Source organism: Physcomitrium patens, chromosome 10, assembly GCF_059467195.1.
Source record: "Physcomitrium patens ecotype Gransden chromosome 10, ASM5946719v1, whole genome shotgun sequence".
Taxonomy (NCBI): Eukaryota; Viridiplantae; Streptophyta; class Bryopsida; order Funariales; family Funariaceae; genus Physcomitrium; species Physcomitrium patens.
This window is the reverse complement of record NC_143419.1, coordinates 563811-587136: the sequence shown is the minus strand read 5'-3', so window position 1 is coordinate 587136 and position 23326 is coordinate 563811. Positions and strand designations below refer to the sequence as shown.

Sequence of the window (23326 nt, the reverse complement as noted above, 5' to 3'; positions counted from 1 at the left end):
ATGTATTTATTAATATCATATCTAAAATAGTACATTATAAATTCCTATTTGTTTTAATACCTTCTTCAATCCAAGATTTCTTCTACTTGAAATTCTTAGTTATTATTGATTTTAACAAGAAGTTGTAGTAATTACTTTCTTTTTAATATATTAATTCTAATATAAAGCTCAATAAGAAATACATGAAATATATAATGAATCATCATTGATTTTAGTAATTATAATTCTTATGCTATTAGATTAATCTATTTTAGAATAATAAATAGATAAAATATTTCATAATATAATTAACTAAAAGAACTAATTTCAAATCTAATTTTCTTTCAAGAAAATAATTATAAATATTTATTAAGTTTGGATCTAACTGATTTTTTTTTAAAAATCCATATTTATATTTTATTTTTCTTGAGTATTTTTTAGTTAAGTCTTCATTTTCATGAAAATCTTTACTATACTACTTGCCAAATATTCTATTGTTTAATTTTTAATTTTAAATATCTAAAACTAACAATATATATATATATATGATAATTATAAGTAGATAAAATAGGGTTTTTTTAATAGAATTACATATTTTATTAATTTTATAATAACACATTTTTAAAATATTTTATTACATAACAACAAAAAAAAAGTGTGCAATTATTTTTATAATAATTAATAGTAAATTTGAAATAGTTTTGTAATATTTTATTTACTTATTTTAATTATCCATCATTTGAGAGTAAAAATTAAGAAATTTCAAATATTTTAAATAAAATCCAATAAAAAAAGATTAATATTATTTTTAAAAAGTTTTAATTTTTTAAAAATTCCGTAATATTAATAAAATAGAGACTTTTTTGAAGTACAAGTATCATAAGATTGAACATATGCTTTGAGAAACAATTATATTTTGAAAAATTCCTTAAATAGTTCAAAGTTCTGTTATATCTAAAATAGTATGTTATTGAAATTTTCTATTTTATTTGAAATATACATAATTGCACTTGAATTTGAAAAATATAAAAAAACTTTTTTTGTAAATAAAAAGATTATTGTTGAAATAAAAGTGGCTAACATATTCAAACAAATTTTATTGAAAATAAATAATATTAATTAGAATTTTTGTCATAATAGCTTAAAGACTCAAATACTTTAGATTTAAAAGAATACTCTGTTGTTAATCATGTATGGCATAATCTTCAATAGGCGCAACATAAGAATATTTTAAAAAAAGGCCTTTTGTAAGCTCTATTTTTTCTAAAGATGGTATATTATATTAAATATAAATTATAAAAAAAATATATTCCATAATATGTCATTTTAATTTAAGATAATTTTTAAAAGAAAAGATATTTAAAGTTTTCATAATTAATATAGAATTTTAGTTACTGTTTTAGTTTTCAATAGTTTTTATTTTCTTTAAATCCATTTGTAAACCATTATTTGAGATGATATATTCCAAAAAATCATAGAAATATTTTCCATCATGGAATATAATCTTATTTTTGTATGTTTTTGTATCATAGAAAAAACTCATATTTTATTTACCTCTTTTCTTTGAGAATAAAAAATCCGTGTGATTAAAAATAATAGTATTTATAAATTTAAAATTTGTATTTATTATGAAATTAATTAAAAGCATTTGTTAGTTCAAAAGATGTATTTTTATATTTAAAATTTCCATGTCATTTGAAAAATAATTTTCCATATATTCTCTTCTTTTATAGCTATTAGATTATAAATTATTTATAGATCCGCCTTTATATATGTTTTAGCTTCAATCAATTATTAAAAAAATATCAACATTAAAAATTAAGTATAAAAACAGTTTATGGTTTATTTAATAAGTTTAAAATAATTTAAAAATATTTTTAAGGATATATATATATATATATATATATATATATATATATATATATATTCTTTATAAAAGAAATTGATACATTTATAAATAAAGGAATTAAATATTAAAAGGTATTTTTCTTGGAAGATTTTTGTCAACAAAGTTTTTTTGCAACAAATTATAAATTAATTCAAATGGTGGTTCAGCACTTTCTTGAAGGTCAATTATACAATCATAAAGTTGATGTTTTGGCAATACATTAGTATTGTTCTTCTCAAATATATCTTTACATTTCTTTATATAGCTTTTAGATTTCAATAAAAATCTCTATTTAAATGTTGACTTAGTATTGCATGAATAATATATAAGACACTTTATTATTTTGGCTAAAATAAGTATTAAGATAATTTATTTATTTTTAAATTAAATTTTAAGTTAATATTTTTATTTTTAATTAAAATTTAAAATATATAATTAATTTTAAAAATAATCTAAATACCATTAGATTAAAGAACATTGAATGATGTTCAAAACAATGTATAATAGTTAATGTTTTTACATCACTTTTAATGGCTTGGTTTTAGTTAATAACATTTCTACTTATAATTGGTTGCTTGTTAATAACATCCATTAAAATTAGTCAAATTTTATTTGAAAATAATAACTTCTTTTGTAATACAAAGATTTTATCTATTAAACATTTTAAGGCTTGCTTGTCTAAAAAAATCTAAGCTAAAAATTTATGACTTAAAATTTTAATAGTTATAGAAAACTTTAAAAAGTGCGAGATCTTATGGTAGCATGAAACTTATATTTGATAGTAGTAGTCTAGAATTGTCTATTCTTAAGATCCCTATTACAATTAGATGTCTTTATTTTCTAAATTTTTGGTATTTGAATTTGTCTTTTAGGCTAAGATGTAACACTTTTGTATTCTATGATCTAATTTTTGTATTACAAATACAAGTTTTTACAACATTGTCCATATTTTTTTCCTTTCGTGTCAACTACTTCAATTGAGTTGTATCAATGCAAATAGAATATGATATCAATAGATAGATTTTCAAGCTTCAAAAAGATTTAAATATAACTTAATTTGTCTCTTTATAATTAAATTTTTATCTTTGATTTTTTTCAAAGAGCTAGTTGTTATACGCAATTGCATCATTGATAAATTCTTTGAATAAATTTGACATTAGAATTGTCAATGCGAGAACTATGATGTTATCTTTGAAGTTATATTAAGTTTAGTTAATAAGAACCTTATTGATTAAATCTACATTTTAAGTAAGTTCTTAGAATTCCACAACATAAATAACAACTAAGCATATTTTTTTTTGTAAAGATTGAAAATTTCTTTCTATCACTTTTTTATTATTTTTTCTAAATGTAATATAAATACCTTGAAAAATTAAGAATTCTTTCTTATTAAAAGCATATATCAAAAAATGTCACTTCTAAATAGAAAAGCACTAGAATGGCTATTGCCAAATATTAAGAATTTAGTAAATTTTGAATCAAGACAAGATTATAATAAAGATATCGTTAATATTGAGAATGGACTAAATCTTATCTTTGTATATATTAGCTAATAAGATCTTATAGAAGACTTTTTAAGGACCACAATCCTTATAGATCAAGCTTCAAGTTGTAGGTTGTTCTTTATGTAACTTCTTCAAAGCAAGAACCTTATAAAGTAAGTTTCAATAGAAATGTGGCATATCTATTAGAATTTTAAGATCCAATGCACATCTAAGAATTTCCTTTAAAGTTTCTTAAGAATGATCTAATCTACTAAACATGTTATTATCGACATCTTATTATTTTTATTTATTTACATAATATAGGCATCAATTATATTCACTATTATATCTATCTAAAATTTATAGATCTAATGTTGAGGATAATATGTGTTTTTTACCATCTCCAAAATAATTCAATTAGAAAAATCTATAATTTCATTGTATTTTGGAATATATAGTGTAGAGGTTCTCCTTATAATATCATTAGGAAAACATCAGATTTCTTAAACAAATATTTAATTTTTTTAATTTTATTCAAGAACTTGATCTATTATTTATATTGCCTCTCTACAATAGTCTTAAAATCTTAAAACTTAGCAAAACATTTATTCTTTGCTTTAAGTAGATAAATATATATTGTTTTTAAATAAGCATCAATAAAATTAGAAAAATGCTTATTTTTTCATAAATATAGTCTTTATAGGTCTATAAAAAAAAAAAAAAAAAAAAAAAAAAAAAAAAAAAAAAATCTAACAATTTAGAAATATATATTCTTTGACTACTTGGAAATAAGCCTTTTGTCCTTTATCTTAAATGCATTATCCAAATTTATTGTATATGAACTTAGGCCTAGATATATTCTTATAAATTAAATTTTTATATATTTTTAAAATTAAAAATAAATAAATAAATAAATAAATAAAAATTTAAAATACAATATTTATCTTGATTTGATGAAAAATTAGCAAATATTTCTAATTACTCTCTATTCACCTTCTTGCAATTATTAACATACAAATTGTCTTCTTTTGAAGCCATGGCCACTATATCTTCATTTCAAGTATTTTTTTAAAGCCATGGCCACTATATCTTATTTAAAGCCTTTTTGAAGTACCTATGCAAATTGAATTGAACCTCAAAATCTCCCATTATAAGTTTTCTTCTATTATAAATATATAAAAGATGTTCTGAAATCTATTATGTATATGTATATATATATATATATATATATATATTATAACAATCAATTCTATTTTAATGGCTTTAATTGTATTATCATATCTTATAAAGATATTTTTAATGGAATATCTTGATAAGTATTATAATTTTTTTTCTTACATATGTTGTTGTTGTTTCTCTTATATATATATATATATATATATATATATATATATATATATATATATAAAATAAAAACAAAATCTAATTAGTGATATAGAATAAAAAAGTTTTATTAAAAATTATACTTCAAATCTACTTAATCTCTTAGCTAAGTACTTAACAAGTTAATAGACTCAAGAAGGATTCAATAGCTCTACAAATCTCAAATCATTCTTTTAACTTACAATGCACTTCCTTTCTTCTAAAGTATTATTTATTATTTAAAATATTATAAAATTATTTGTGATAAGATTATTTTATCCAATATTTATTTTCTTTTATAATATGTTTATAATACATTTGAAAGAATTTTTCCAAATAAAATAAAATAAATAAATAAATAATAGTAAAAAAAACTTTTAAAAAATATATAAAAAATTAAAAATTAAAAATTAAAAACATTAAAAAAATTTAAAAAATTAAAAACATAATTTCAAAAAAAAATAAAATACAAAATAAAACAAAAAAAATACAAATTTTTCAAACTTGCAAATGCACTTAGATCTTCTTATAAGAAATTTAATAAATTGATATTTCCACCAAGAGTTTTATTATTTCCATCCAACATTGTATTGCATACACTACATTGCCATTGTGGTTTTGTCTCATGTTTAAAGGCAATTTTACTTTGATCAATGTTGTAATAGGCCCTTCGTCTTTATTGGTAATAGGATCCAAAATGATGGAGATTGTTTTTTGCAATAAGATCCAATATATATGCCTTCTCTACAACTTATTGGATATGAGTCTCAAAATATTACAAAAGAATAATTCCAAAATACTTAAATTAAGCTGCTACTGAAATGCAATAGGTTACAAAATCACAACATCAATATAAGTGTGGTGGATGCAACATGATGTGAGAAAATTATTAAATTTTTTGAAAGAATTATCAATTTTCTAAATTTAATTAGCACCAATGGTGATATTTAGTCTTAAAATGCTTTTAAAGAGATACATGTAAATATTTTTTTATAAGTCAAAATAATTCTTCAATATATAGATAACTTTTTTAACAAGATAAAATTCCAATTATATCTAAAAGTGAAGATAATTACTACTATTTTCTAAAATAAGTAAATAATTATATTTTTAACTAAAATATATTAATAATAAAATAAAATAAAACTTTAAACATTTAATTATATATAAATCTATGAATTATTAAAAAAACATATTAGAAAGAAGCACAAACACAAGCAAGACCACTAAGATGCCTAGTACACATCCATTGAATGCTTTAGATTGACATTTACAAACCACAAGAGCCATATGGTAATGATTATTAAAACTTTATGGTTGTCATAAACACTTTATTATACTAACTATTTAAATGAATATGTATTAGGAAGAACAAATACTTCAGAAATCTTTGACAAAAGCTTGTTTGTCAAATTAAACATATTGTAAAATTTAGGAATCCATCAAAAATACATCCTCATAATATTTTGAACAAATTTAAGTTAGTATCTTAAGTGTTGTTGAAAAACACACTTGCACACTATATGATAAAGTTTAATAACATTCATATAATTCATTTTATTGAATTTGATTAAAAAATTGGAAAATGTTAAATTAATCCATCAATCTCCACTTTCCACTCTGATTTCCTCCCTCATTGCCCAAGGCTTTGCACTCCCACACAAATCGCTAATCTCTCAATTACCAAACTAGTTTAGAAAGGGGAATATTAGATCAAGCTATCTAGAAATTGGCCCTCTTTCAAAAAGTACTTTTCCCATTAATTGTTCTTCACAATTCACAAACTTTCTTCCAAAGTAAAACAATCTTCGTGTGGCTTATTTTTGCCATTGCAGCTGACCACTTCCACAAATTCTTTACCCCTCACTCCCTTGCAGAATCATGACATCATTGGGTGCAAAATTGAAAGCCGACTCCGAAAGATCAAAAACAAAATCACGACTTCACGGATATGGCAAATTTGTGATAACTTTTCTATCGCCTCTAGCTTCAAACTAAAAAAAGCTGACAAATCAGTAAACCCTGCTTTCACCATCTGTGCTAGTGCTGATTTCATCAGTTTCGTTCCACACAGTTATATTTCAACAGATATGGCACCCCAACTAACCTCCTCACCTGACAATGTCTTCGACTTTGGATGGCACACCCAGAGACACGCCTCTGGCCAGATGTAGGGACAGAATCCCACCTCCACCTCATAGAAAAGTATTTGTTTTACTGAAGAAACAAAAATAACTGAAGATATCATTTCTGCAAACACTAACATCATAATTATGACAGCCGGTAATCGCGTTCATTTTGTGATACTTGACTATTACAAGACTTGCAGCTGCTAAAACAGAACTCTCATATTTAAACCATGAAATTTACACGATGTATCAAGATCTTGATGCAAGTTTAAAGCACAGAGGAGCTCCTAAATAAATATTTCATCGAGATGCGATATGAATTAGTAAATTTAGGATTCTAAATTTGAAATAAACAATTCCAACTTTTGAGAATGGACTTGACGCTGGAATGCCCATCTCTTCCAGACAAAAAGAGTCGATTACTTAACCCAATTGCAGTCTGAACACAGAAACCTGATCGCATCTTGATACCCAGAAGTAACGCAAAATTTTATTGCTCACGACTTCGAGGTTAGACTCCGCTGTAACCTGCTCAAAGCCTATGCTCACGAGAATAACTCTCATCCTTGTTGAAAGAAGGTAGATATGATATCACTTTTCATTTACTGGTATACTCAATTTGCTTTCAACAGGAGATTGATGTTGACGGCAGACAGAGAGCTCCAAATAATGCAAGCAAAGCAGGTTCTAGGTGCTGCAATGCAGTAAAAATACCACCTAGTCAGACGCAAAAAATAATAGAGACAAAACTGAGATAAAGTGAACAAGATCACGCTCGCCTAATGCTCACACACAAAACTTACTAGTAGGAAGTCGTGCATGTTGAAGTCTTTCCAGAGGCATTTTGAATGGTGGAGCAGAATAGCCGCCGACTGCCAGGTTTGAGTAATGGACGCTTCAATAGCACAAATCCTAATAATGGTGCAGCCTTTTAAGGCATGTGATTATGATCCCCTGAAATGGGCATCACATCCCCAATCGCTTGTCCCATCTTCACACGTTGTCCTTTTCGCAGTAAAAACTTGAACTGCCCTTGCTGCAAACCAACGTTAAGACCTTCTCCACCAACGGATGCCTCAAAGACGAGCACTACTGTAGAACCCAAGTTAAATACTGCGACCTCATCACCAGCCTTAACGTCAAGTCCTTCTCCATCGACTCCATATTTCTGTGCAGTGACAACAGAGGGCGCCTGCTGACCTAACAAGGGTAAGTTTGTCTTCAGCTCGGGCTCAAACGAAATTTCTATTGATCCTACATTTGTGGCACCAACAGCAGCCATAGCCATAAGCCCTTGAGACCACTCGCCTTCCAGCACAACCCTTTCATTCACAACATAGAGATTTCTCACAGTCCGAACGGCCCGATCATTGACTGGGAACAATTTTCCTGCAAAATGGCGTCGCAAACGAATCTTCCAATCACTCGGTGAGTGAATGCGATGATAATCTCCTGGTCCAAGATAAAGTACACAGTAGAACAATCCCTTCGAAGGTTTATCCAACGACTTTGGAATATTTCTTGCCACATCCAAGACTTGAAGACCCGTCGATGAAGGTGAGGTCGTCAAAGTCTGTTTGTCCTCAGTCAACTTCCCATCCTTCCCCCCTGAAGAAACACGCTATTAGGAAAACACTTGAATTCACACACATATCTGCAAAATGACGTGTTTTCTGCTTCAATACTTTTTTTACTTCTCACGGATCTAACAGTTGATGAAGATGCTGAGAGGTATAAGTACCTGAGAGCTGGAGCGGGGCTCCTAACAATGCCGGCAAGGAGTACGAAAATCCCTTCACCTATTTCAACAACCACTCCACACGAGCACAAGAGGATGAAAAATCTTAAAGTGGGGAAGAAACGGTACACAATGATGAGGAAGATTATGTAATTGATATAAGAAAGCAATTGGCTGCGGAATTCCCAATATTATTAGGTGTGTAACATGCAAAAGAGGGAGGGGGGAGCTTTGTGACCACCTGCTCAATCATAGTTCCAGGACCCTTCACTTGCCCATAGCCGACAACTACTCCATCCACAGGACTTATGAGATTGGTGGAACTAATTTCAAGCGGCCTCGCACCGTCTTTAAGCTTCCGTATGAAGAAAGCACGCAAAGACGGATACTCTTCTACTGGCCACGACGCTTCTTCAAGATTAGCATGAAATGCTCGAGCCCACCCATGATAGACATACGGTCGTAACCAAAGCGGCAATTCCACTGATGTGAACTCACCCCATCTCCTAGAAATGAAGCGAAGTGGCAAAAACTGCACCAATAATATGCACATGTCAGGCTCAGAATACTCGAAGAAGTAGACCTAACGCCGACTAACAGATGCAAACAAAACATGGTCAACTTGTAAATCACTAATTCCAAAGTTGAACTCAACTAAAAACACATTACCGGAGCCACATGGCTGCCTTTGGCAGCTACAGCACTGGAATGAGAATCTTTTATTGATGCGCCACCACCGTCCACACAATAGGTTGGTAAACACACCCATGTAAAATCGTGCATAGAAATAGTGATCCAAGTGGTAGGGGAATGCAAACCTGCAAAAATGTAGCTTTCCAGTCTGCGGCAAACTCAATCTCCGCACCTTGAACGCGCTGCTGTTGAAGTTTAGAATCCTCGTAAAGACGGCGAGCATGCAAAGTGCCCAGCATGAGTAAGGTGGCAAGAGTGGCACCAGGGAGCAAATTGGAGGAAGAGGAAGGGGAGGGAACACGAGCATCGACACAAAGGGATCGAGATTGGTGGCGGCGCTGGCAGCGGGTGAGATCGAGTCTCAGCCAAAGCCTGAGCCTAGAACCGGCAGGATAGTGGGCCATGACGAGGACAAGCGGAGCAGAGCAATGCAAGGAAGGAGTATGTATGTGTGTTAATATATAGATATAGAGAGAGAGAGAGAGAGAGAGAAAGAGAAGAATAAGACCGACAGAGACACCAACGAATTCTCTGGCTTCTTCTCCTCCTGCTTCACCCTCTTAACTTGCAGGCAGACGGGCAGGAGCAGGAGCAGAAGCAGAGAGAGCAACAAAGGCGGCAGACCGGCTCGCCCTCACCCTTACTCTCTCTCTCATCCACAGAGGGGGTCAAGGCAGCTCATGAAGGCCGAGGAGAGACGAAGAAGACGACGACGACGACGGCGACGGCGAAGAGAAGACGGAGGAAGGAAGGAAGGAAGGGAGGGAAGCCCCCAAGCACTTTCCTGACCTTGCCTTGTCTCTTCTCTTCCGCATCTGTGGCGCTGCTCTCTAGTTTGCCCTAATTCTCATCTTGCAAGAATTCTTGGTCTCCTTGCTAACAGTGCTTTACAATTGCTGTGTCATGCTTATATACTTACGCACCATACACATTTCAAAGGTACACACATACCCACAATCCTACTCCATTCTTACATGTTCTTACTCATCCATAAAACATTACTTCAACTGTTGTCAGATAAATCCATTTTTTAATTGATATTCTATTTTTATATAAAATAACATAATATGCATCACTCATTATCTTCTAAAATATCTGGAGTTATTTTTTGTATAATTTTTTGTCCAGAATATGAATCTCTTGTAATATTAAAATGAGTGGTGCATATTTTAGTTGTTTTAAATTTTAGAATTCATCTAATAAATATTGAAATCTAAAGATTATTTAAAGATATCTAGTTTGTATTATATTGTCTTACAAATATAGCGCTGTAATATTTGATTTTAAATTCATCTTTATTTAATTTGAAACATTTCATTTGCATGCCCATGTTATGACTTTTGTAGAATTTTCATAACATGATTTTACATCTTCATCCTATTATTTGTGTTTTGAAAGAATGGAATGTATTTAGAATTAAGTAAGAAAAGTATTCAAAATTATATTAGAATTATAATTTAATACCCATGTTATAAAATAATGATGAATTATTATATATTCAGAATAGCAGAACGTTATATTAAATAGAGGTCAATGTTGGTTATATATAGAATGTGTAGAGTTGATAACTTGTGCAACAAATTGTGCAAGTTTGTTGGTAAACTTATCCATGATCTTGATATTCACAAAGTCACTCAAATTTAGTAAAATATAGAATTACAACTATAACCATAAACTTTCATTGTTTTATTTTTAAATTATAAACTTATTATGTATAATGTCTACATAGATGCCAACCTATATAAACTTATTATGTATAATGTCTACATAGATGCCAACCTATATAAACTTTTGCTACTTGAACAATTCAGAAACTCTTGTTGCTTCTCTTCATCCCTCACTTAATCTTGTGCCTAGTCCCCATCTACTTGCTCCATTAACAATGCACTTCTAACTCCTTATTAAGCATATATATATATATATATATATATATATTTCAAATTAATGAGTAAAGGTGATAGATTTGTTGAGATTTTATTTATCTTGTATGTTGATTCCATTAAACTAAAATTATTATTAGATAGAATTTAGATCAAATACAATCTAATCTCTAATTCTAACTAGCAATATGACATGTTAATAGATTAAATATTTTGATGTAGCATATTAATCTTTGAATATATTAAATTAATAGTATGAAAACTTTGGATATATTAGAATGTATTTATGTGAGTGCAAGTTATCAATTTTTTTAGTATAATAAAAGATAGCAACATTACACAATATTATTGACAAAAATTTGAAATGTATCATAGAGAATTATATATATATATATGTGTATATATATATGAAACTGTTTTTTTATTCCAACATACCGCATTCCTGACTTGAATGAGTAGAATGCACTCAAACTTCCAGTAACATTGTTTGGCAAGTGATTTATTAGCATCACCATCACCATTGTAAACAAGCTTCAGTGAAAGTGTACAGGGTTGAAGAACCCATGCAGGAGCATGTTCGAGTCCTAATAAACTGGTGAAGCAAACAGTTGTTTTAAACTGTAGAAGCTATTATCTGAGAATGCGGATGAAGGGAAGGAGTCGCAGCAGTGAGGGGATGTTGAGGAGGAGAGGAGAGGGGGAGGGGGAGAGGGGAGACGGGCTGGGCTGTGAGAAGCTCCTGTCTGTCTGTCAGTCCGTCCGTCAAGGAGTGGAACAGTGGACACTGGTTCCCGTCCCTGATACCCACCCCGTCCTTGATTCCCCCTCATTCCCCTCCCGCCACGGCCCTAGCTTCCTTCGCTGTGTGCCTGCGCCATGCCTTCCTTCGCAGGTGCCTGCCTGCCTCCGCCCCTGCTCCCGCCTTCCCTCTTGACTGATCGCTCCTGATGTCGTTGCCCCACCCCTCCCTTCGCATCTGCGGCATTCCTGTCGACTTCCCTTACAAGCCCTATGGCACGCAGTTGGCCTTCATGGGCAAGGTCCTTGCTGCTCTCGAGCAATCTCGCCACTCGCATCGCTCTTGCAGTGTCAATGCACTTCTGGAGTCTCCCACCGGCTCTGGCAAGACGCTCGCTCTTCTGTGTGCCACTCTGGCGTGGCAGAAACAATTCCCCGCCTTGCCTCTTCTTCCTTCCGCTCCTGCTGATCCCCTGCTTGCCGGCGGTGGCTTCATTGTTGACGAACCTCTCTCTGGTACGCTATCCTCTCCTCTCCCGTTGTAACTGCATTTTCCCAATACCTAATTCTCTTTCCAGTTCTCGCTCCATACTCTACCGCTGAACTTAACCATTATCCCTTCTCATTCCAAACTTACAATGCCCGTCATTGGTTGTCAACTGGTGCGTCACTGCGTATCTGAAGGACGTCAGCTTGGGGGAGAAGACACTCCTGCTGTTAAAGCCCCGATTGCAGGAAGGTCCAACACTCAGAAATCCAAGAATCGAAAAGTCCCGATGATTTACTATGCTTCGTAAGTGTTCCAAGGATCCAGCTCAATAGGCAAATTGTTGTGATTCGTCATGCTTGCTGTGTCTGCCTATTGAAAATAGATTGATAATTAAGAGCATTATTGTATTGGTGAGACTTATTTTCCACACGGTTCTTGCATGTCATGGTTTGTCATTGAGACGTGCCTCTCATAATTTGCAGGAGGACTCACACTCAAATCACTCAAGTGATTCGTGAACTTCGGAAGACCAAGTATCACGTATCCATGGCGGTTCTAGTGAGTCCATTTTTTAAAAGCTTAGTATCGACCTTTTGGTGTGGAGAATTTTCGATTTTGCATTGCTTCCTGTAGACGAATTATTATAGTTTTGAGGAAACGAACCTCTTATTTGCTTAATCAGATGTACTCTGGCTTGGACGTGCTCACTTTCTACAGGGTGCAAGGAAACATTACTGCACGAACAAAAGTGTCGTACGCAAGAACAATGTCGATGAGGACTGGTGCGTGGTTCTATTTTTTAACAACTGCTTGCCAGACTTACATGTGATGTTGCTGTTAGAGTGCTCTGACTCACCTGACTATGCTACAGTAAGCTGCTTATGAAAGACGAGGAGCGTAGCTGTCCTCATTTCAAGTAAGTGTCATGTCTTGATATGCTGCAACTGTCTCTCAATTCATAATGTTTTGCCCGAGTTATGAAGGTCTCAAGCCCGCGTTATCAAGCTCCGTTCTAATTTTTTAAATTCATTTGCTGTGAGGTGACGAGAACTTTCTTGAAAGAGGGCTTTGTAGAAAGCCTTGCCTATTCACAATGTTGAGTGCATGGATTTATCTGATTACTGCATTTTGCTACAGAAATGTCATGAAGCTGAAATCACATCCATCACTGCAAAAGGGAGGCGCAAATAATATTCATGATATTGAGGACCTTGTAGAGCTTGGTCACAAGGTGAAAGGTGCGATTTTATCATTTCTTTCTTTAAGTGCCAGTAGCTAAGTCTAAATTACAAATCGCATTCCATAACTTTTTAGGGATAGCTTTTGATTGAATCTATTTCTGGAGACAGGTATTCAAAAGCTCTCCTTTGATGCGTTCTGAACATTTGCAAGTTTGAAAAGCTAAGATGTCAGTTTATTTCAATCTTCCTCATTTCATCTTCTCTTAAAGTCAAAGTTTAAGAAGTTTGATTAATGCACTCTCTTGAAGCCGGTTTTGGGTGTTTGACTGCAGTGCAGGCTGTGCATACTTTGCAGCCAGAGCATTAGCTACTGAGGCAGACATAGTCTTTTGTCCATATAACTATATACTTGACCCTATCATCAGGAGTGCAATGGAAGTTAACCTACAAGGAGCCATTGTTGTGCTGGACGAAGCTCAGTAAGGCCGCTTATCCAATGACTTGTCTTAAGTTTCTTCCACTCGGATGCAATTTCAAGAAACTTTCTGTATGTAGGGATCTCATTTAGCTCTCTCTCTCTCTCTCTCTCTCTCGTTATATATATATATATAGATAATGATGTTTTATACCAACTTCGTGCTTTTGAATTTGTTTGTGTTTTACACTGCGACGTGCCCCTTTGTAGCTTACAGGACCAATCCTTTAAATTGGTTGCAGTAACATTGAGGATGTGGCTCGCGAGGCAGGAAGCATAGACCTGGAAACTAGTCTGCTGCAAGGTATGACATATTTTGGAAGGTGTCTTCACTTATACCTGGTAATTTCCGAGATATTCCTGTGAATTCGTGATACAAATCTAGTTGTGTACTGCAGATCTCCGGTTGGAGTTAGAGCAGCTCGCTACATCAGACGAAACATCTGACATTTACTCCCCACTTTTAGAAATGGTGCAGGTAGGTATTTAGGTTCTCAATGGTTTTCGGTGCATGGAATTGAAGTATCTACTCCGTACGTCTGTAGGTGTTCGTGAACCCGAAGGGTGCTCTCTTCACAATCTATCTTCTTCTCAGCTTTACTTTGTGAAGTGATATGGTTCTTATGCGAACGCCAATTGCAGGCATGGCTAGATTGGATATATCACCAAGAAAAGTGCCTTTCGAAGTTGGACTTTGAGCATTATGCATCAAGGTTACCATTTTTGGTCCAATTAATTTTCTTATTAAACGATTTTTTAGTTCATACTTTTTTTTCTGTTCTTTTTATCTTTCTTTCTTTTTCGCTACCAAGTAAGACCAGGAATTAGCATTTTCTACGTTCTCAGTGTGTAACTACGATTTGTAGTTGTGGTCCTAGGTTCAGGTTTTTTGCATTTTTGACGGTTATGTATTTTCAGGATGATTGTCCATTGGTCGAGAGCGACCAAGTTTGAAATTTTTTATTTTGATTTTACGTTCTGAAGTTTGTCGACTGGGTCTTCTCAAAGCTGATTATTTAAGCTACCTTGTATTCTTACAGCTGGAGAGGTTCTAAAGCAATACAGGAGCTACGATTGGCAGGGACGTGCCTGGAAACATTTCAAGTCCTTCTTGAATGCTCGAAGAAGGTTGACTCCTTGCACCTGGACCTTACTTAGAATACTTTTTTGTCATGATGCTTGAGCTACAATGCCTGCTGAAGGGTTGGTATTGGAAATTCATTACTCGAGTGTATGTTACTCCTAGAATATTTCATGTGCAATCCTCGAGCAGATTTTGGTACATGAATGTAATAAATAACGGCATGGTAGTTTTCTTGAACATCCTTGGAGCTCTGATAAGCGGAATGAAAGCACTCGCATGAAATTATGTACGACGACTTTATAAGTGTCACTCTGATCTAATGCCATGTGTGATCATGATTTAAAACGTGATGAATGAGATAAGGAAGTATATGGCAATTTCTCGAACCTTGATTTTAAATTGTATCTCACTCATGTGATGATCTGATTTGTCAGGCAATAGGAGCTGCTTCTAATCCAGACGAAACAGTGAATCATTTGAGTGGGCGTGCTACGATTGCAATAGAAGGTATCTACTTACTGCTGCTAATTGTGTCTCTCCATGGACATATGCTTTCCCCTTTTGTCCCAGCTGATCAAAGATTTGAATATACTGATATTTAACCAATTGAATATTATGCCCTTATTTCGGAGGCCTAATATTTTTACCACAGCTAATCAACCGTAATTTGCAGGATTATTTTCTGCTCTCAAGTTCATGCTGCAAGAAAATGGACGTCGTGCTGGAGATTACCAGTTGGTTGTGAGAAGATTTGTCAAACGCGATGAAGGTTAAAGAATTGTCTCATTTGGTTTTACTTCATTTCATTGGGCCAACGTTTCTGACGAAATTTGATTGATTGCTGAATTTCGACGGACATAATTTTCTGCAGGTTTGGCAGTGACAGGATGGGTTACAACTGTCAGTCTTTGGTGCTTAAACCCCGGCGTGGTTTTTGAGGACATCGCGAGTGTAACTCGGTCTATTATTCTTACTTCGGGGTAATCCCTTCTACTTTAACGATGACGATGATGGTTAATGATATCTGGTTTTAGACGCTGCAGTTGTGCACTGAGGAGTTTGACCCAAAATGGGATTAAATGTTGTTACTGTTACTATAGTGACTTGATGTTGAGTAGGCGTGTCTTCACAAAATGCTGGCAGGACTTTGTCGCCTATGGACTCTTTTGCATCTGAGCTCGGCATTCCATTCGAATTTCAAATGGAGGCACCGCATGTTGTTGACATGGAAAAGCAGGTGTTACTTTTAGAACCATATGCCACGATTTGTTGCATGTGCATTCTAAGGGTAGTGAAGTTGATAATTTTCCCGCAAGCAGCGATGTGCTCACGATTTTCTCGTTATCAGGTTTGGGCTGCTGCTGTTTCCACCGGACCAGACAACGTATCATTGAATGCCAGTTATAAAAATGCCGATGGCTATTCTTTTCAGGTACTGTGATACCTGGTGTTAATTTTGATCACTTGTCGAGGCACTCTGTTAGGTTTTTCTGTGCTTGACGTCGAATTCTTCTGTTCACTGTTTGTTTGCTTGTTTGTTTATGCCATTGGCAGGATGCTCTTGGGGTAGTGTTAGAGGAGGTATTCAAGGTGGTGCCAGATGGAGCTCTTACATTTTTCCCAAGCTACAAGTTCCTGGACAAACTATGTGCTCGCTGGAAGAGTACTGGGCAGTGGGGTCGTCTCTCCAGCGTGAAGGAGCTCTTTTTAGGTAATATTTTGTCCCCTTGTTTATGTCTTCAATGTTTTCATGTGCAAAAAAGAAAGCTTTTCTATCTGTAGGTTGTGTGGATCTTGGGTGAAAACATACGTGCGGTAGAAGAGACTGGAGGGTTTTGGGTGTAACATGACGCCAATGAATTTTGTTCTCACAATGTCTTTGCCAGAACCTCGTGGAAACAACGACCAATTTGAGTTGATTTTACAAGATTTTTATAACTCTATCAACTCAGATAGGACACCTGGTAGGAACAGAAAAGTAGGTGTTGAGAAAAACCGAGATGTGAAAACCCGGGGCACGCCACGGAGCACAGGCAGGAAAGCGGGTGGTGCGGCATTTTTGGCTGTGTGCCGGGGAAAGGTTAGAAGGCATTTTTCTGCATTTTTTTCCTGTAGCTTTTTACTAACTGTCAGTCTGTTTAGGAATCGGTGGTCACCGCCCGTCTTAGAGAGTCGAGAAATTATATTCTAGTAACGTTAGAATAAACCTACTCTCCCAAAATTCTTCTAAATAAATTTTACTTCAACAGTCGCTGACCAGGGACGTGGGTAATGTTTAAATCAGCAAACTTGTTTGAAAGTGATGTATAAGTGTGTTAACTCCTTGAATGTAGTGCAGGTCTCAGAGGGCATTGATTTCTCCGACAGGAATGCTCGCATTGTTGTATCCTTTGTCGTAAGGTTGATTGTTAGTAAGTATTATGTGCTTGTCAGCTTTGTTTTTATTGGTCATTGGTTTTGATTGTATTGAGTACACTTGGCATACCAAGTATTCTTCCATACCCATGTTTGTTCTTTATGGATCCAGGATTTGTATGCTGCTAGTTCTTTAATGCATAATAGTTACGAGGCTTGCAATAATCTTTAGGATGACATTAAAAAGCTTTGAATATTCTGCTTTTTCCCCTTAACGCTTTGTCTCAGGTAGTAGTCGGCATCCCTTTCCCGAATGTGTAAGATACAACTTGATCCTTTCATCTTTAAAAATATGTTACGGACCTAGTCTGAGCTTGACATTTGATTTATGTTCTTTCTATATCAAATAATCATCTTGCATTTAATGAATTCATCTACAGGAAGGACATTCAAGTAACTCTGAAGAAGCAGTACAATCAGGAAAATCGTGTGATTAAGAAACTGCTAAGCGGAGACGAATGGTACTGTCAGCAAACATTCCGTGCTCTGAATCAGGCTGTAGGTGAGCAAGGTTTTTTTTTTGCAAGGTGACTCCATGTTATAACTGTTCGCCACCTTGCAAGAGATGCGTCAGGATTGCATTTCTGGTAGATAAAAAATAAAAGATGAAAGGATTAAATCATCAAAATTGTGAAGAATTGGCCCTAAAGTGACATGGTTACCTGGATATTGACACCTCAATTTGGCTATACTAATGCTCTTACAGCGCTCTGAAAGTTGTGTTCTGTTGTTATATAGGACGTTGCATTCGCCACCGTAACGATTATGGTGCTATACTTCTCTTAGGTATTGGACACTAAGGACCAGTACCTTAATGGTTTGGCACCGCTGTTGTTATCATTTGAGGTCTATCTATTGCTTGGATGTATGCAAAAGTGCCGATCAACCAGGTTTGTAATCAGTGATGACTGACTGCATCGGATATAGTTTTGAAACTTGTAAGTAAAAGGCTTTTTTGGTATCGGTTATGCATTAACATTAATGTCTTGCATTTTTCAGATGATCGGTTCAAAAGGCCAGGAAATATTCAATACATGTCCAAATGGTTACGAAATTCTATCAGACAATATGAGAGCTTCAGAGATTCACTGGATGGACTAAAGGAATTTTTCAAGGGATTCGAGGTAAAACATATCACAGCTCGACCTTTAATGATTATCTTTACTGTCATATCACTAGTAGCTTCTATAAACCTCTGATGGGTTAACTATCCCAGTTGCCTGTGAGTGAACTACACTCACACACACATGATTTCGATCTTTTGTTCAAATTTGTTTCAAAATATTTATTTTTCTTTGCAGTCATCTTCTGACGTCACGCAAGAGTTATGCATAGTACCCACCGTTAAATCTGACCTGGTATCATCTCGAAAAGCTAAACTCTCGATCATCTCATCAACTAAAAAACCTGACAACCAGCCTAGTCTCAGAGGATACATCACGAAGGCCCGCAAACCCTCTATTGAAGTTTCGTTTGAAGAATCAAATGCCAGGTACTCTTGATAATTTTTGCGATTTTCGATAGTGAACTGTACTTCTGCCTAAGTCTTCGACCTATTTATCAATATTTTCCTTTCTTCGCCAGTTAGTATTTAACATCCATCAAGAATGTTTGCAATCCTATTATTTTACTAACTGGTTTATCAGGTACACATCCTGCTTTTTCGTCGCAGCTATTTGAGACGTAAAGACCCAGTATTGATCACTAAACCTATTGAGCATTTTACGCAGAATACCCACATCAAATGAGCAGACAAATAAGGAGGATTGGAGGAAAGCACCTGAATTTCTTGCAGAGCAAATCTCAAATTATTCAGTTGCGCAGACAATCCAAGTTCCTGTAACGATTGAGTCCGTCGATCCTGAAATAGCTCAACAAAATGTTTTGGCATCCGTCGTGTCCAACAATGTTGGCAGAGACTATAAAATTATGTCATCGCGGATTAATACTGCTTTCAAGGCTATGGAAAATGATCCGGAGCATAGAGGACATGGCAACTCTTTAGGAATCGAGAGCGGGCTTGAAATTCTTACTCCTATCCAGTCTTCTAGGATAGATGCTGCAGCAATGACTTCATCTGAAAAGGCCTTAGATCTTGTCAATTGTGAAGAAATACCTAGTGCGGATAATCTTTTTGTCGAAAGTTCACTCAATTGTCTTGGCCAGAACAGTGTCAAGCATTCCCTCAAGCGGAAGATGGATCTCAGAAATGAAGATATATCTTTAGACATGTCTGCCAACTCGCTCAAGGGGTCTCATTCCCTTCCGCAAGGATCCCCTGCTCAATTAGGTTGTAGGCCTTGTGAGGATATCAAATCTCACTATAGATTTCAAGTTGGGGGTTCAGCCGGTTCATTAGATAAAAGCATATTTGATAGACCTCATGGGCAATGTATCTGTGATAGTCACTCAGAGGGGACCCTTGCGTGCCTAGTGGAGTCGAGTCCATGTTTCTCAAAGATGGACTTAATCCACGCTTGTAGTCATGAAGTCGCCCGACAGCAGGAAGTTTTTGAGGCTGGAGGAAAGAATGTGAAGGTGCAGTGCAGTAGCCCTTTGTCAGCTGTAAACAAAGGCTTCCAGCATGGCGAAAGGTCTACGGAGATCAATCTAAGGTTGCCCTTCCATTCCTTGTATGTTCGCAACATTTCTACGTCGTCTCAGGATAGTCTCTTAGGTTGTGACAACGGTGGTTTTGTTTTTTCTCTGGCAGGGTGGATTCTGAATTAACTGCATCTGGTAGCGGCGAAGCCCAAAATGATTTGAACGTTGCCATACTATGCGGGAGGTGTTTCCACCATTTGAGTCACTATGCGAAAGTTGTTTATGAAACCTTCAACAAGTCGTATCTGGCCACAATCCACCGTGGTGATAACCATAGAACTAACATTCCTATGCTTTTGATGGAATATCATAATCTTCAAGCGTCAGTCAAAGAGAAACTCTACTCATCTAGTTCTCGAGGATCGGATTCATCCTATGATGCCAACATAAACGTTTCTCCAAATGTTGGAGTGTGGATAAGAGAAGACGGATGTGTATACGAGCACATATTTTGTCCAAGTTGTGAGGATCAGAGCATCTGTGTTGGTGTTCATGTCGTTGCTTGTGATAAGGTGAATTTGTCGTTAATGGATAAGGTAAGTTTCTGAACGTTCAATACCAGCTGACAAGGAATTGATATTCAATCATTTGATTCTAGCTGCGATTTTGTTCATAGGTAATCTTCAAGCTCTCGTCGTGTAGGTTATTTGTGTAAGGTCACGTTGTGGCCGAAATTAAAATTGACTTTCACAACTAGAGTGAGTGAAATTAGAATGATTTTTCTGGTCTTATGCTGCCAGGCTTCTATTGAAGACCAGTAGTTATTGTGCAAATAGAAACCTTGGAGACTGGAGATCCCTACTGACGTTGCGTGAACTTTAGGTAGTTTTCTTTGAGGAGTATGTCAAGGTGAATCGCATGTGTCAAAAGCAGAAGATGCAACAGGTCTTTATCCGCTGATTTATAATTTGTTACGTCTCACATGATTTTGTAATATGGGCTAAAAGGTTGAGATGTTGAAAATCCTTTGCGTTTGAAGCTAATATACCGATAGTCAGTCTCTTCACCATTTACTCCAGCTAAATACTAGCTTTTGGACCCTGCTGCTTCAAGCACTACTTAGAGGTACTAATTCTAGGCATGCTGGTTTCTTTGTGCTGATGGAATAAGAATTATCTGGTGACGACTAACTGGTTTGATTTCTTTTTCTCGCTACAATTTCAGAGTCAAGAACACCAAGCTCAGCTATCAACATACTCTAATTCCTCCGAAAATGTAAAGACTCGAATCACTACCCCAGCAAAAGCGAAGGTTGATCCCTGAACCGCTTTCTTGCTAGTTGAAACGAGCAATTCATAGGACCAAATAGCTAATTCCTTCGGTTTTTTGGAGCAGAATAGATGCTTTTATCTTGGATTTTGATGTCATATGTTGATTATTTGCGGAGGGATGGTTCATAAGAACTGGGAATTTCAGTATAGAGGAGCATATTTTCATACGATTTTCTTGCTTTATTTACTAAAACTAAACACGGTTCTTACGAAGTGTTTTTTCTCTTCTGCAGCTAAAGCTCCAAAGAACCAAGTTATGAGTGACAAATGTCGCATATGATGCAAGCATGATAAAACGGACCGTGACAATATGGGGATGGCATATCATCATCACACCGGGAAATTACAAATCATATATGTAGCGGTATATCGCGAAATTTTAGAGGTATTTGTCTACGAGTTCGCTGGTTTGTTGGATGTTAGATATTTACCAACGTTCATGCCAGATAATCATTGTCGCTCTATAATTTATCATCGTATTCTATACGAAAGAAAAAATTCAAAAAATGTACGTGATATTTGAGGGTTATCTCTTAGGATATATGTATTTTGTTGGAAAATTTAAGATTTTAGTCAAGTGAATCAATTTCTTTTGAAATTTCTAATTTTAAATATTTGAATTTTACATATTATGATCATTCTATTAATTCATTTTAGAATAAACTTACTTGTACTTGACTTCAGCAGCACCTGGCATCTCTCCTCCTGCTGGGTCTGCCATGACCTATTTTCTCGTTTCACTTGCACGACATGAACCACTAGTGTTGGTTTCACCACGTTGAAATAAAGCCCTTAACCAACTACTAGAGCTTTGAAATCTTTGAGCACGCTGGCAAAACCTTCAACAATCACAGGTGAAATGCATAAACAATTTGAGATATTTTATTTCATAACATCATGTTTAAAATAAGCCAACAAATTGAGATTGATGAATTTAATATGTGATAGTGGCAAGTGCTGGAAGAAAGAAAATGATTGCTTTTAAAACAATCAATAGTTGTAGTAAAATAAATCATTAAATAGCAAGCTATTTTATATTAATATTAAAATTTATACAAATTATTTAGAAATGTATTTAAAAAAATCTAAATTTTAACATAGAATAAAATCTTGTCATCTTATTTATATTGAATCATTAAAAATAAAATTTGGTTGGTTATAAATAAAATCATAAAAAACTTTATTTCATAATTAACTTTTAAGTCCAAAAAAGAAATAAGTATCATGATTATAATTTAAATTGGGATGTTTGTAAGTGATTATTAGTTTTAATATTTTTATATAAGTAATACTAAAATAATAAATATAATATATTAAACATTTTTAGAATTTTTTTTTTTTTTTCTAAGTATAGAAAGAGTTACAATCCATGCATATATTAGATATTACTTTTTAATTTGCACTTGTAAGTTAATGAATCCAACAAGAAAAAAAGAATCTATGTACAAATAAAATTATTGAATTCAATTGATTAATTTTTAATGTCCAAATCACATTATTATTTTTGGACATTACAAAAATATTTTATAATTTGTTTTAGAGATAATAAACACTTCAAGACATGGACTATGAGAAGCAATGGATGTAATAAAAGCTACGATCATTAATAGACTACATTGTAGTGGTGTTTGAAATGTCAAATTTGTAATATTAAAATTATAAATTGCTTAGGCTGTACTATAGTATATACTAAATTATAAATTAATAAGACTATACTATAGTATAAGATATGTTTTTTTAAACTGTAACTTTGAATGTAAGATATGGCATTAAATTATTTTAGGAATAGAAAGTTGTTATTAAATAAAGTTGGAAGACAAAAGATTAACAAAAATTTAGTTTTGAAGACAATCTTTTTACATTCTTTATAGCTACAAAGTTGAAACAATGTAACTTTTGGATCTAGAAATGATTT

The 23326-nt window shown here is 33.9% G+C and overlaps 2 protein-coding genes and 1 long non-coding RNA gene across 9 annotated transcripts; 1 reads left to right on the top strand and 2 right to left on the bottom strand.

Annotated features, from left to right (window-relative positions):
• Positions 1-6634: 6634 nt before the first annotated feature.
• On the bottom strand, positions 6635-7406 carry LOC149988182 (uncharacterized). Its single transcript, XR_016505309.1, has 2 exons — positions 7271-7406; positions 6635-6930 (listed from the first exon to the last, which is right to left on the bottom strand). It is a non-coding gene; the product is annotated as an uncharacterized LOC149988182 (long non-coding RNA).
• On the bottom strand, positions 7307-9979 carry LOC112287423 (phosphatidylserine decarboxylase proenzyme 1, mitochondrial). Of its 2 annotated transcripts, XR_002971261.3 has the most exons (5): positions 9399-9979; positions 8822-9112; positions 8584-8641; positions 7646-8450; positions 7307-7536 (listed from the first exon to the last, which is right to left on the bottom strand). XR_002971261.3 is itself a non-coding variant. In XM_024530375.3 (4 exons), exons 1-4 carry the CDS (start codon positions 9675-9677, stop codon positions 7774-7776), a joined length of 1305 nt encoding a protein of 434 aa, XP_024386143.1. In that variant the 5' UTR covers positions 9678-9970; the 3' UTR covers positions 7307-7773. The 2 variants fall into 2 exon arrangements, 1 of the variants encoding a protein (XP_024386143.1); XM_024530375.3 differs by having other exon boundaries at positions 7307-8450; positions 9399-9970.
• A 1994-nt stretch (positions 9980-11973) lies between these two features.
• LOC112287422 (uncharacterized) lies at positions 11974-22236 on the top strand. 6 transcript variants are annotated; one of them, XR_016505306.1, is made up of 30 exons: positions 11974-12407; positions 12576-12684; positions 12864-12939; positions 13099-13163; positions 13253-13297; positions 13519-13619; positions 13900-14041; positions 14280-14341; positions 14436-14515; positions 14680-14750; positions 15078-15165; positions 15556-15628; positions 15795-15890; positions 15993-16101; positions 16265-16358; positions 16470-16553; positions 16676-16832; positions 17008-17201; positions 17460-17504; positions 17765-17793; positions 17917-18038; positions 18275-18322; positions 18536-18660; positions 18838-19028; positions 19267-20151; positions 20250-20676; positions 20963-21025; positions 21305-21391; positions 21645-21796; positions 22099-22236. XR_016505306.1 is itself a non-coding variant. In XM_024530372.3 (29 exons), the coding sequence occupies exons 1-29, from the start codon at positions 12101-12103 to the stop codon at positions 21669-21671; spliced, it is 4002 nt and encodes a 1333-aa protein (XP_024386140.1). In that variant the 5' UTR covers positions 11974-12100; the 3' UTR covers positions 21672-22009. The 6 variants fall into 6 exon arrangements, 3 of the variants coding, with proteins under 3 accessions (XP_024386140.1, XP_024386141.1, XP_024386142.1); XR_016505307.1 differs by lacking the exon at positions 22099-22236 and having other exon boundaries at positions 20881-21025; positions 21645-22009; XR_016505308.1 differs by lacking the exon at positions 22099-22236 and having other exon boundaries at positions 20881-21205; positions 21645-22009.
• The last annotated feature ends 1090 nt before the right edge of the window (positions 22237-23326 follow it).

Bases quoted from the DNA above. Each gene is read 5' to 3' on its own strand.
- LOC112287423 (XM_024530375.3), bottom strand. From the start codon at position 9,677: ATGGCCCACTATCCTGCCGGTTCTAGGCTCAGGCTTTGGCTGAGACTC. The intron at 9,113-9,398 runs GTTTGCATTCCC...TTATTGGTGCAG, and splicing joins GGAAAGCTACATTTTTGCAG to TTTTTGCCACTTCGCTTCAT. The intron at 8,642-8,821 runs GTGGTCACAAAG...TTGTTGAAATAG, and splicing joins CTGGAACTATGATTGAGCAG to GTGAAGGGATTTTCGTACTC.
- LOC112287422 (XM_024530372.3), top strand. From the start codon at position 12,101: ATGTCGTTGCCCCACCCCTCCCTTCGCATCTGCGGCATTCCTGTCGAC. The intron at 13,298-13,518 runs GTAAGTGTCATG...ATTTTGCTACAG, and splicing joins CGTAGCTGTCCTCATTTCAA to AAATGTCATGAAGCTGAAAT. The intron at 15,629-15,794 runs GTATCTACTTAC...CGTAATTTGCAG, and splicing joins TGCTACGATTGCAATAGAAG to GATTATTTTCTGCTCTCAAG.